Consider the following 13,835-nt stretch of genomic DNA (forward strand, 5'->3'; position numbering starts at 1 on the left):
CCCTAGCTACGGATTATCTGATGACATCATACCTTAGCGCCTTGGCACTACAATTCCCGTTCCTATACTCGGTAGCGCGTAATACTTCTGCCTCGTTTGTCTCAACGTATCTAGGTAGATATCACAACACCAGGACCTGTATGATCTCGCTCCTTGCCCTGTCCAAACCATCAACGAGGCCCTCAGCCAGCCATGGCTTGGTTGGCGTAAAAACCACGCAATACGGAGTCCGATTTCAGAGCCGCTGCAGCAGCTCACCCGATTGGAACCGAGGTGGTTCTACCCTGTGCTCACCAGCTAACCCCTTGATGGCCTTAGCCGAAAGGGTGTAAGAAACAATCAAAAGTCAATCAAAATCTCGAGTCATTCACGACACTATCAATTGCATGACATGGTTTTACAAGAAATACTGGAGTTGATATCTATTCAGTATTGATACGCATCAATTACCACTCGACATGTCAGGGGGTGCTCCGATCAGGAGGCGCTCCTCCGACATGGCTCCTCTCACCGCTCTTATAGCTCGATATCCTGTTCTCCAAAACCTTTCATCTTTCCTGTCGACGATAGACCTCTTCAACCTAGCACGTACCAACCGAACCCATTACTCATACATTTTACTTTCACGGACTACTTTCGATACTCTGTGCCGTAATTGTCTCTGCGATGGCAGCGGCCTCGCTAAACGTCAAAATTTCGTGGGACTATATAGCCTTGAACATCGGAACTATCGTTGGGGCAACAAACGCAGGATATGGCAAGACGAGCCTATTGAAATTCAGCTATATAGAACCAAGTGTGATAGTGCACGCGCTTTGCCATGCCGGAAATGTGGCATCAATGTCTGCGAGGTGAGTTTAAAGAGCATCGCTTCACTTGTCAAGCCTCAACACCCTGAAAGTTGCTTCGTACTCATACCGGTTGAATCAGGAATGCCGGTACTATCCCCGCGAGCCTCCACTAGCAGGCTATCCTAAACGCCGGCCACATCTCAACAGCCCTTTTCAGAATGAAAACATAATATGTCTTTGTCCCGACTGTGACGCCAAAACGGAATCTGAAGAAATCCAGGGCAATTTCCTAAACGAGCTTTGTGACTGTGACATCTACACACGCTGGATATGCCACAAATGCGCCGGGGAAGAAGAGGAGTTCACGCGGGACCATTATGCCAATAATACGGCCCACGAATGGGATGAGCAACGATGGAAGGATGGCGAGGGCAAAACGAAAATGATGATTGACCACCAGCATCCCATAATGGTATGCCTTTACACTCAGATCGGCTAGTTTCCGACTTATTAAGTTGCCTTGGACTAACGCCTAATCCACCAGTTCTTCTGCCCGTGTGGTGCTTACGTCCCCACAGACACTCGACCACGATGCACGTGGTGTAAACGGAGACATCTGCCAGAGACTGAGTGGAGTCAAGAATTTGTGGAAGTGGGTTCTAAGATGCCCATCTTCGACAGTGTGAGTGAACACTTTGGTGGTATCTTTCCTGCTATCATCTTAAGTACTGACCGTGTACGTAGGATCCGTGCTATCCACCGTATGTCGGAGACACTACTGCAGCAGATATTTGGAGCGACCTCGGGCGACCCTATCCGCCGCTCCAGTACGATGGCCCAATATGGGAGGTGCCTTGGCAGCGTGGATGAGCGCCCGCCTGAGCTTCGAGCAGCGTTGACATTGCTTGAAATGCCAAGATGAACAAAGACTACGGAATTACTGCAGCGCATCCGATTGGAATGGAGGAGGTGCTTGCCTGGACGCGGTACAGAGTACTCACCCCGAGCCACGGCTAGCCTGAGGGGGTCAGTCATCACACATGTCTCACGAGTCGTAGAGGCTACCGAGATGGTCTTTTACGGATGTTAAAGTGCCAAACTCACCAGTTTCCGCGGCTCCTCGAGAACAAAGTCAGCGGGCTCGCTCCAAAAGGTGCCACCGGGCGGATTTATGAAAAGGGCTGGCCTAGTCTCTGTTCTTTTAAGAGATCGTCAGTCTCCGAAGCCGTGGCAAGTGTTGGGTACCAGTTTCTTTTCTGGACCAGATTCGGGACTTCTTGATAGGTTAGTTAGGCTGGAGCTCTAACAAAGGAATGCCACGACTCTAATTTTTCTGCATGCTAGACAGGGGTTTCTGATGGTGGAATATTTTTTTCACTAAAATGAGTAGAACACTACCTAATATTCATGAATAAAAGACACAAGAATCCCCCTGGGGCATTTCCACTCCTTAGGTATCTCCTTTTTGGATAGACCCGTGGCTCCAGTTACAGCCTTGCTGCAGCGGATATATCAGGCCTTGGGAATTTACTCCAAGACCCAACGTCAACACCGTAGTTTCCGAGGCTTGCGCTTGACAAAGGCACAATTGTTGCTCGCCACGAAGCTCCGGCCACCGGGCCCATAAGTAGTCCACAATCCGAGTCGTCATCGTAGCCACTTTCAGAATTGAGGCCACTGTCGAAGGAGAGCCCCTCCGAGGTCAAGTCAGCTTGAATTTTCAATTTGCTGAACTTGGTCATTGAAATGGCCATGCTTGACCCCGCAAGGAATTGGTGGTTGAAAGCTTGGAAAGGAGTACCGTTTACGTCCTTCGGGAAGTGTGCTAATGGCAGATCTCACGTAGCTGCTAAAGTTGGATGTTGGGTCGGTCAATGATTCTCTTTGCTGCTCGACGGTCGAAGTCTCCGACTGAGCTCTAAGACGTGCATCTGCGCGTTGCAAGAGCGAACCTTGTGATTGAAACCCTCCGAAAATTGCGGCCGAGGGTGGACTTCCGTTTCCAGATGGGCTTGCTATGAACTGATGGTAAAGAGCTTAAGGTGTTTGGAGATCCCCTCCTGCTGACCTCTCCAGGCCCCGAGATTCTGACTGCCATGGGCTGAAAGGCATGTGAGGTCGCGCTCTTTCCACCAGTTCATAACATTGCCTAAAAGCAGTCAGTATCGCTTGCGCCTGACCCGCTGGAGACCAGGTCTCTGTCGAAAGTAATACTCGAGTATCAGGGACCTACGCAACGCAGTAGGTACAAAGGAATTGGAGTAGCTGAATGCCTTATTCTATTCACGTAGTCCTATTGACAACGACTCAACGCTTGAGAAAAAGGAAGAGTTCTCTCTCAGCCGATTCAGGTGAGAGGAGACTCTTATAGCTTCCCCTCTTTCTGTCACGTGAAAAGGGTAAGGCAGCGTTAACCGATAGCCTTGTGCCTCAACCGTCCTTTGCCTTATCCTTTCCTTTTCTTTCTATACCGTCCACCCGATTCGGGTGGAGGGCGTAGAGTACTTGGGGACAACGGTGGGCTCGTGACATCGAGGCAGCCATGAAAGAGCTCAAACTGCTAGTACTGTAAATACGGTACCCGGATTTCAATGCAGAACACATCCTCAGATACAATACTGTGGTCAGATAACAGTGAGATGTGCTTTGGAATATGAAGCAGGCATCGCCGAACTAACGCAACACACATCGAACAAAGTTAAACAAGGACTGGTCAGCTTGGACTTGCATCCACCATCGACTAGCTAGCTTTCGCGATTGGGGATAAGCATAGAGCAATGTAAATAGCAAGGCCCAGAATGCACGCCTAGCACCTGCCATACCGCTAGAGATATTGATTTTGGGATGGAACATAGAGGTGTTTGCAGTTGATGTACAAGAAACTCCGGAAGACAGATCATCTGCAGCAAAAGAGCCGGTATCGAAAAATGAGAAGAGATAGACTGTTTCTGTTTGCTTTGCGACTTGTCCTTGCAGAATCGCTTTCCGCGCTCACGATATCGAAGCTGTTTTTTGGGTTCTGTTCGGGAGGTTGTTGAATATGCCATCGTATCCTGCAGCGCTTTCGCCATGGTCTGCTTCTGACTTTGAATCATTGAGTATAGGACGGCCAACATTTCTTGTATCTGTTGCTTATTCTCTGTCAGCATCTCATCTGTCAGATTACTAGCATGATCGGCTAGACTTTCGATTTTTTTTGGTTGCATTCCGTTGACGGTGGTCTCCATGCTGGCTGACACATGACTTTTGATTGCGGCATGATCTCTCTCTCCTATGTGGTTCTGCACCATACAGAACAAGTCAGACAATTTCACAAAGCTGTGTCCAATTCAACGAAGAGTCTGTAGAATTGCAGCATCCACAGCAAGTCTACTCCCGGCATCGGAGTCTTGTAGCTCCTTCTCTTCCGGAAAAGCCCACTTTAATTGTTGAGTGCGCAGATGGCCCTATTTGCAGCTCGCACACCTCCTAAGCTGAGAAGGAGCCAAGAGCCGACGCTCTACTCATAGATGCCGGTAGTGGCATGTAATAAATCTGCCTCAGTGGTGTGATGGCGCAATATCACCGACGGAAAGCGTACACGAGGAAAGGACACCAAGTTCACCGGAGGTGTCGCAAGGACAGAATTCTAGCACGAGCCTCCACGGCCACTGGCGAGAAAAGAACTCAAGCCTGCAACATAACAGCGATTTAAATAAAGAGAACCGTGGTACTCGAGTTTCACCCGTCCAAACATAATTTGGGAATGGGAAGATTGGGTAAGTTGGTCGAGGATACATGACTTGAGTGAGAAACCTTCATCGCAGCCGCCTGACTCCGCCAAAAATACGGATCATATGAAAGACGACACCACAAAATGCTCAAGACCAAAAAGTACCTAGATATAGTCGTGAACGAAAAACCTTTGCCAAATCCGGCTTGATCCTAGGGGGCGAGCAGAGGCCGGTTTAACCTGAGCTTTAATTGAGCCTCACTGAGCAATCCCAGAGCAGCTCACCAAGCTACAAGGGGATATGTGTATATATATATATATATATGTAACACCAAGAGAAAGACAGAAGGGTGGTTGGACCTAGCAATTGACTCAATCCGTGGTGCATCCAGAGCAAAGCGTTCAACTTGCTTCCTAATATATACATATATATGTGTATACATGTATATATATACACAAACTCGGTATATATATTCTGTTGGTGCTGCTTCACTGCCGAGTGTAAAATTCTGCCGTATTTTCTCCGGCGGAGTGCGCAGTCCCGCTGTTCCCTTGATAGTCATCTTGCTCTATGGATTGTGCTCCCTCGTCTTCGCCGCCAACAAGCAATAGCGATTTTCTTCCAAATATCAACCACCTCTTACTCTACAGAAACCGACTCGATCGTCTCTCTTGAAACCATGGACGCATCTGAAGTCGACTTTAAGGAGTTTCTTCTGATTCGCTGTGGGAGAGCACGATACCAAATGACGTGGCAACCACCCGTCCATCAAATAAATCAGCAGCTACCCCGCCAAGTTCGCCGTGCCTGATCTCAGCACAAGAGGAATGTTCTTTGTATCCCTCCCACCTCATTGAAGTGATTTTTGAGAGTCGTTTTAAACTGTGGAATTGGGTGCAATGGCGGACCCATTCGGGATCATGGGCGTTATCGGCGTCGCGATCCAGATCCTCCAGCTGGCGTCCAATTTGGATTGGATTGGAATGATGCGCCAGCCGACACCAAAAGCTTCATAGCCGAGCTTGAAGTTCTAAAAACTATCCTATCCGAAACGAAGAAGCATATCGTCGACAATCCAGAGTTTATGGAAGCATTCAAAGGCCGTCACTCTACCTTGCTTTCACCACTGGGAGAGACATCACCCACCACGGACACTCCCCTTCTCATATCGACCTGCCGATCCGAGCTAGAAAGTCTCCTTGAGGATTTGGAGAAGCGGTATCAAACTCATCGAGTGAGCTGGGAACGACTAAAGGGAGTCTTCCTCACTAAACGAATGTGAGAGACTGTTGAAAACCTCCATCGGAAGTGCCAGGCCCTGAATAGCATAGCAATTATCGATGCTGCGACTCTCGGAGCAAGTACTTATAACAAGGTCAACCAAATCTACATGCGACAGCAAATGTCGGACTAAGCCGAGAATGATCAGCTCAGAAAACAGAGGAAAACGGCACTGATCCAGAAGCTTAATACTTCTCCCTATAGAGATCGTAAGGACAGGAACCCAGGGCGAGTGAAAGGGACATGTGAATGGTTCACACATCATCCACTATTTCAAACTTGGGAAGAGAGCAAATCGTCGTGCTTGCTCTAGGTACCTGGAGACCCAGGATGCGGAAAATCAGTTTTGGCAAAATACCTAGTGGATGATGTGATCCCAAGCACTCATACGAGAACTACTTGTTACTTTTTCTTTAAAGACGACTTCAGCGATCAGAGAACCTTGGAAAGCTCCTTGTGCTGTATCTTGCGTCAAATCTTCATCCAAAGACCCGATCTGCTATCAGAAGACATTCTCAACAAGTTTGAAGAGGTTGGTGATTAGCTCATCGGCCCCTTTCGTGGCCTCTGGGATATTCTCATCGACGCCACAGTGAAGCAGGATGTTGGCAATATTCGTGTTTCGACGAAACAATCTTCTAGCTAGGTTGTCTGTGTCATGGATGCCCTGGATGAGTGTGAAGATAGGGGTCAACGTCAATTAGCGGAAGCTTTACGCAAGCTCGAGTGGGCTAGACTAGGCAAGGTTGCCTTGAAATTACTACTGACAAGTCGACCATATACTCATATTCAACGCCAGTTCGGCTTTTTCAACAATCTCATACCTGCCATTCACCTAAATGGGGAAGGTGAGGCCGAGGTCGAGAAGATTTTCAGAGATATCAATGTTGTTATTGAAAGCAAAGTTAAGGACCTTGGCTCCTTGCTCCAGCTCCTCCCCGAAGAACAACAAACTCTGAAAGATGAGCTGAACCGGATTCCGCATCGGACATATCTCTGGGTCCACCTGATATTTGAAATTATCAAGGATAGCGTCGACATTACGAAAGAGTCCTTACGCACAGCTGTCCGCAATCTTCCCCCAACAATCGAGGCTGTTTACGATAAAATTCTTTGCAAGACTTGCAATCCTTCAAAGGCCAAGAGGATTTTGCACATTGTCGTAGCCGCTGCAAGGCCATCGTCTCTGGGAGAGATGGGCCTGGCTCTGGCGATCAGAGAAAATCACAAGGGATATGGTGATCTCGACCTCGAACCAGAAGGCCGATTTCGCAGCACCGTTAGAGAGATCTGCGGCCTCTTTGTGACCATTATAGACTCGAAGATCTACCTGCTTCACCAAACTGCCAAGGAATTCTTAGTCCAGAAAATGCCCTGGAACTCAGATAGTATTATCACCAACGAGACAGGCTTTCTTCATTGGAAATCTTCCCTCCGGACAACAGAGTCTCACCGAATTCTCGCAGAAGTCTGCATGTGGCGCCTCCTCTGGAAAGACATTGCAGTCTATACTGCCGACGTGGCCGCGGACTCAAAGGAATGTGTCAACAATCATATTTTGCTCGATTATTCTGCCCAAAATTGGGTAACTCATTTCCGCAATGCCCAATTGGATGACAACCACGCGATGGTTTCCATGGCATCCGGACTTTGTCATCAAGATCCAACCACTCCGTTATTTTGGTTCAAGAGCTATTGGATGAGTCAACGTTTGAATGAGCGTATGGTTTATCCCAAAGGACTCACCGGGCTCATAATTGCTTCTTTCTGTGGGCTTGAGTGTGTGGTCAAGTTACTTCTTGAAATGGACGGTCTTGACTTGAACTCGAGGGATGATAGGTACAAGGGGACTGCATTGGCGTGGGCCGCCGAGTACGGCCACGAAGGCGTGGTCAAACTTCTGATTGCCAGAGATGAAGTCGACATTGATTCAGAAAATTCCCAGCGTCGGACGCCGTTGTCGTTCGCTGCCGAACTCGATCATGAGGTCGTCGTCAAAATGCTCCTTGAAAGCGGGAAGGCGGCTGCGGATGCCAAAAGTAATTATGGCCGGACACCATTGTCGTATGCTGCCTCAGGTGGGAACGAGCGGATTGCTGAGCTATTGCTGGGCACGGGCCAAGTCGATCCGGATTCCAAGGATAATAACAACCGCACGCCCCTTTGTTGTGCGGCATGGTGTGGTAGAATCGCCGTTGTCAAACTGCTGCTCCAGACACACAGGGTCGAAGCCGACTGTGGGGATGACTACGGTAGGACACCGCTTTTATCTGCAGCCCGGAATGGACATGAGGACGTTGTTAAATCATTTCTCAGCACAGGGGAAGTCGACGGGAATTCTCAAGATTCGAGAGGACGGACTCCAATATGGCGCGCTGCGCGTAGAAAGCATGACACCATTGTTTGGTTGCTTCGACTCTCGGGCTCTGAATAGGATTTGAAATCTTTCGATTTTGAATTGTATTATTTACAGCGATGCTTGCTGTCTGGTGATCTCGAGCGATGCTGAGGGACGAGAAGTCTCCTGTGCTTTCCTGTGCACACATCTCCCTGGGAGTACAAATTTTGTACCGGGGTTGTAAACTAGTGGGAGAAGTGATTCTCAATGGATATTTCCAGGTATCCTTTGCCTTCATGACTGCCTCTAAGAGACAGGAGGTTACAACACCTTCCATATTCTCGGTATATTCCAAATTGGATCGACACTTCGACAAGTTAGATTCAGAAAGACGAGCTCCATCAAGGAAGAATCGCTTATCATGTGGCCTGGCCGGCGTTCGTCTTCAGTGACGGCCCTGTTTCCCAGTTCAAAATTGCTCCCATTATCATTAGCTGCGTCCATCAGGAGCCTGAAGTCTGCTTCTCAACTGACAGTAACTTGAGCGCGGGCATCACCAATTTGAACACCTGAATGTCACGGACAATTCGCTTCGGACCTTTGCGAAGCTGCCAAGGCTTGTGAAAAACAATCCTACCTTTGTACAAACGCAAGGAGGTTGAGCCTGGTCACGTAATACGTGAGGTCGAAGATCTTCTGACGACCTGGTCTGGGGCGAAAGCGGGCCCCTTCTTGAACGACGGTATTCTTCGCAATGGCTCTGGGTATCATCTACGATGACTGGGCACTCTGTCACAGTCAGATTTGCATCTGACTATCGGGGTTTGAATGGACGTATGCCTGGTTCCGGTCAGCCAAATAATGCAGTCGGAACCCAGTGTTGGCCGCCACTTGGACGGAAGTGGACTTGACGGTGGCCCTCCGGGGATGCCAGACTGAGAGCCCGGGTTAGATCTGGTATCTAAGAGGATTCCAGGCACAGGTGCACGATCTGAACAATCTAAGGATAATTCAGACACTAGTGCAGGGGCTCCAGGTACCGGCACACGGCCCGAAGAAGGTCCTGGCTGAGCCGCCCGAGGGCTGTTGGGTCTAGATCGGTGCTAGAGGGGGGGACATGGAGACTCCGGACGAACTCGAATTTGTTAATGTTGTCGAGTTGCTGGCATCAACGGACCGCGGTTGTGATCTAGAGCGGCTTCGAATTCAGGGTGCGACACAATGTGAGATCGAGCCAACTGGGATGTCATCTTGGCACTTTCTTGACTGATTTGCGAGTGAGATACCTACCGGTTTGCACGTCTACTCTCTGTCACGGCCCTTTTGCACAAATCAAAAGTTTTGCCTCACGTGTACACAGAGATCTGTTGAAGGTGCCACTGTGGCAAACTGTGGCAAATCGGAAAACCTTTCAGAAGTTAACCTTGAGAGGGTTTTAGGGTCCTTCAGGAGGCACTCCAAAGTGCTTCAGGGGCTTTACAGGATTACTCTTGATCACAGGCAAATTTTTATATAGATGGGAAGCAGCCCTCCGAAGTATCAGACGGATCAAGGAATTACAAGCAATTCGCAAGATCAATGCAACTACACATAAAGCTACATTACACAACACTTCCTCATGGCAACCATAAATCTAACCATCACTCATAATTATAGTGATGAGGACAGAGAAATATTCCGGTAATATGTGCCGTTTTCGGGCATATTTCTGGTTTTGAAGCCAAGGTTCTGCTTTTTCCGAATCGTAGCAGTATTTTTGGAAGTGAAACTGGATATAAAGGGACCAGCTCCAGTGTGAGAGGATAGACAGAATTATAGACAGAATAGAAATCATTACAAGAGCCACGTATGAAGTGCAACGTTGTGTTTGACACATTACAACTCAGTAATCACCCAAGCTACATCTACACAAGTTCTAGTTTTTCAACGCTCGACATCTAGCCCGTCATTAAGATGGCAGACACACCCACTTCCGTAGAGAGTTGTCCGTAGGGATGACATTCTTAGATGCAAATAGAGTCGCCAGTATCGAAATCTCAGGCACTTCTTTAGAGATATAACTAATTAGCGCAGACAGAGTTGATCACTTCAGGGTGTGTAGGCTAAGCCTTCGGTGAGCCTGGCTGACAAACTTCCGAAGCAGGGGGTAGGGAGCCCAACCTTGTTCCTTTGGTATGACTCCCTACTTGTAGGGAGGCAGAGATGCAGCCAAGGTCTCAACTGAGTTCTATCCCTTTACGATAAACAGCATGAGTTCAAACTGCTCAACAGATGCTGCAACGAACCGAAAAGACCTACCTAGTAGAGAGAAAAACAGTGTCAGTCTTTAACTCCGTCAAGGGGGCAAGTAGCATAGTCGAGTGCCTCGACCTGGCTTCTAAGCCAACATAAGGACGCCTTCATCAGAATTCGAATTATCATGGGTTGACAAGTCGTACTCTGCCACCCATAGCCTTCTCCAACAGAGGATGTCCTTCAGCTAAGTGTCGATAATGGAATCTTCGGTAAACACCTCCTCTAACGGCTGCCGGGCTTGCGGGAAAAGGGGATGAAGAAGACACTTCCATCGCTTTAAGCTCGCCCGTCGACAGAGTCGTCGAACGATACAAGTGAAAGCATGAAAAACAGGAGCAAACTTGAAATCTGCTCACCTTGACAAACAAGCAGTAACTTGATACAGGCTAAGGCTGAACTGTGTGAAACAAATCGAACTCTTGAAGAGTCTGTCGGCGTACATCGGGCGTTTGTAAGCGATGCATCTGCTCTCCTTGTCCCCGTGATCTCGTCTAGGCCTCTCACTAACACCTTTCGCGAAATCACCGGGACAGAGGATTGGTAGTAAAGTCGAAAATGCGTCAAAGACGGAAGGGTCGGCCCCTGCACCAATTTTGGATCCTCGATGGCGCTATACGCGGTGAAGTAAGAAGTACGAGTGAAAGTGAGACACAGAGCAGATATACGGAGTACAAGCGGCATGGCATCGGGCGAGTTGCACGTGAGCCTGAAGCAGCGTACCTCGTATTTCATTGCCAACCCGCTAGCGCAGGCGAAGTCTCGGAGTCTAATCAAGGTCGACCGTGTTTCTTTGCTTACTTCCTTCCGCATATCGCCCTGAAGGCAGTCAAAATCTAGTCAGATGCGGCCAATTTCCAGCATCCGTACTTCCGGGCCTACGAGGCTGTGCCATCATTCAGCAGTGTCGCCGAATGTTTGAGCCTTGGCGACATGGAAGTACGGCGCGGGCTCGGGTGTCCTGGGCGTCTTGACGCAACAGAAACATGATTTGGGATTCCAGTACCCCACAAAGTGACGGGTTGAAGACTGGAGATATGGCGTCCAAAGCAAGTGACGTCCGAAATTTCCTGCTAAGTCGTCGCCGCAGGTGGACTACGCATAATGCCCTCGGATGGTCTCCTCAGCAATGCCTCCTTGACACCTCTGGAGTGCATACTTCCTTGGTTGATGTCTTGGTAGGTACACCGATTTTTTCAGGGCCAGTCCTATCAATGCTCCGGGTCCTTGGGAACTCCACATCTGTATGATGGTTTACAAGGAGCAATTGTGTCATGAGGAGGCTGCAAATCAATGCCTCAGCCCTGACGTGAACTTCGGGGTCGTTTGCGAGGGGGTAAGTTGGGCTGTCTAGATCGAGCGCCACCCCAGGGACAGAAATGCTCGCCTCCATTCATCTGCGCAGGCCACCGGCAAACATTCAGGTAGGTGGACAACGAGAACCTGTTGATCTCAGCAATATGAGTGAAGTTAGATAAAGTTCTGAGCGCCTATTCTCCGACACGCGCCGCCCATCGTCTTTGAGGTCCAACATCTCAACATCACGCACAAGCGGCTCAAAACGTCCCGGAACACCTTCCTGCAGTCTATTCTTATACCAACGATTTTGTGTGCCATGATGGCGCTACCGCCTCTTGCCACGGGCTGAAATGTTATAAAAGGCGCTTTCTCGCACACTGCAAGCGTTTTGAAACATCTACAGATCCTTCGTGCCCTGGGTTGCTACTGGAAGTCGACTGAGATACCGTCAAACGAGCAACAACATCAACATGCGTTACATTCGACAACTCCTGGGTCCAGCTTGGGTCTATTTGACCCTTGCCTTGCCGGGCCAAGCTGCTCCGGTCAACCACTCCACGCCCGCATCACCTTCTTCTGTCTCCATTCAGTTCCCTGTTGGCGCAAATGGACCAAACGCACCGGTCGTGTTCCCGCTGTCAAATGGATTTCCAAACATAGCAAAAGGCACTCCAGCTTTCCAGCAATTGACGGTCCAAGCTCATGGTTCCGTATCGAATGCACCGCCTCCACCCTCTTTCGCAGCGGATGACCTGCGAAGCTTCAAGGTTATCCAGATCCAAGAGACATTCGAAGTGTATTACTTCACCCAATTATTGCTTAACATCACAAACAATGTCCCTGGCTTCGAGATCACCGACCTATCATTGAAGCAAGACATCATTGAAAAGTTGACGGTCATCCAAGGTCAGGAGCAGTGGCATGCTCTCAACGCCGGCGGTGTTCTACAACACTTTAACGTTTCCCAGATTCAGCCTTGTATTTTCAAGTCTCCCGCCACCGACCTCACAAGCGCCATCGACATTGCCGCAAACTTCACGGCGGTCGTCATCAGTTCCCTTCAAGATGTCGCAGTCCGGCTCGGCCAAAATGGCGACTCGGGTGTCATCCGGGGTGTGGTTTCTGTGGTTGGCCAGGAAGGAGAACAGCAAGGCATTTACCGCACATTAGGCAGTGACCTTGTCCCATCGGAGCTCCCATTCCTGACCCAGTCAACCCGTGAGTTTGCATACTCTTCACTTCAGCAGAATTTCATTGTGCCTGGCACCTGTCCCAATGACAATACCATCGACGTGCCGATCTTCGGAACTTTGAACGTCTTGACCACAAACATTCAAGCCATCGACCAGGTTCTCACTTTCAGCATCCAGAGAGATTCGACCGAAGGTCTCAGCCTTGTCTACCTCAACCAACAAAATCTACCCATCGTTGAAGCCATCACCAACGCATCTACCAAAAACGGTGTGACCACTTTCTCAGCCAACTTTCCATTCAGTCAGAATTCAATGAACGGCCTTACGATTGCGGCGGTGGTCAATTCGACCGGACCGTTTATGAATGCCAACGACGTTGCGAACAAGACCCTCTTTGGCCCTGGCTTAATTTACCCTAATTAGTCTAGTGGGGGACGATTGGCGACGATGTTGATGGAGCGAGACTGGCTAGCTTTCAGCGAAATTTCTTCGATCTAATACATTTGTTAGTGCTCTCTTGTTCGAGCTGTACATAGTCAACACGAGGACTCTATCCTATCCGGAGTGAAGACAACACCGTCCAGCTCGTTAATATACTGCAAAATGCCTTCTCACAAAGACACTTTTCTAGGTAGAACGACCATAGCGACGTGCATCGGGGAAGTGTCAACCTTTGCGAGATTGCTTTTCTTCTTTTGACATTCCCTTTTCTTTTTTCCTGATTGACGAGGATCACAAGATCAGCGTTTACCTTCGGAGAGTGAATCGACTGGCCGAATCCATGCCACCCCGCCTCCCTATGTATGTTCTTATGGCGGTGTAGTTCGCTGCAGCTGAATGGCGAGCACAGACAATGGTCCCCTGCCTCAACGAGTGGCGTTCACTGGTTGCAGGCTAAGTGAAGTCAAGGATTCAGTTGCCGACTGGG

The 13,835-nt window shown here is 49.0% G+C and overlaps 4 protein-coding genes across 4 annotated transcripts; 3 read left to right on the forward strand and 1 right to left on the reverse strand.

Annotated features, from left to right (window-relative positions):
- Window positions 1-666: 666 nt before the first annotated feature.
- Window positions 667-1,661, forward strand: Z519_10005 (uncharacterized protein; the record flags this gene model as incomplete). Its single annotated transcript, XM_016767724.1, has 4 exons — window positions 667-851; window positions 885-1,263; window positions 1,336-1,473; window positions 1,536-1,661. 4 exons carry the CDS (start codon window positions 667-669, stop codon window positions 1,659-1,661), a joined length of 828 nt encoding a protein of 275 aa, XP_016615822.1.
- A 617-nt stretch (window positions 1,662-2,278) lies between these two features.
- On the reverse strand, window positions 2,279-4,018 carry Z519_10006 (uncharacterized protein; the record flags this gene model as incomplete). The annotated part of the gene is made up of 4 exons (XM_016767725.1): window positions 2,279-2,519; window positions 2,593-2,806; window positions 2,860-2,940; window positions 3,787-4,018. The coding sequence occupies 4 exons, from the start codon at window positions 4,016-4,018 to the stop codon at window positions 2,279-2,281; spliced, it is 768 nt and encodes a 255-aa protein (XP_016615823.1).
- A 2,425-nt stretch (window positions 4,019-6,443) lies between these two features.
- Window positions 6,444-8,219, forward strand: Z519_10007 (uncharacterized protein; the record flags this gene model as incomplete). The annotated part of the gene is made up of 1 exon (XM_016767726.1): window positions 6,444-8,219. The coding sequence occupies one exon, from the start codon at window positions 6,444-6,446 to the stop codon at window positions 8,217-8,219; it is 1,776 nt and encodes a 591-aa protein (XP_016615824.1).
- A 3,965-nt stretch (window positions 8,220-12,184) lies between these two features.
- Z519_10008 (uncharacterized protein) lies at window positions 12,185-13,330 on the forward strand (the record flags this gene model as incomplete). Its single annotated transcript, XM_016767727.1, has 1 exon — window positions 12,185-13,330. The coding sequence occupies one exon, from the start codon at window positions 12,185-12,187 to the stop codon at window positions 13,328-13,330; it is 1,146 nt and encodes a 381-aa protein (XP_016615825.1).
- Between the last annotated feature and the right edge of the window lie 505 nt (window positions 13,331-13,835).

The sequence above is a fragment of the Cladophialophora bantiana genome (assembly GCF_000835475.1).
Source record: "Cladophialophora bantiana CBS 173.52 unplaced genomic scaffold supercont1.17, whole genome shotgun sequence".
Taxonomy (NCBI): domain Eukaryota; kingdom Fungi; phylum Ascomycota; class Eurotiomycetes; order Chaetothyriales; family Herpotrichiellaceae; genus Cladophialophora; species Cladophialophora bantiana.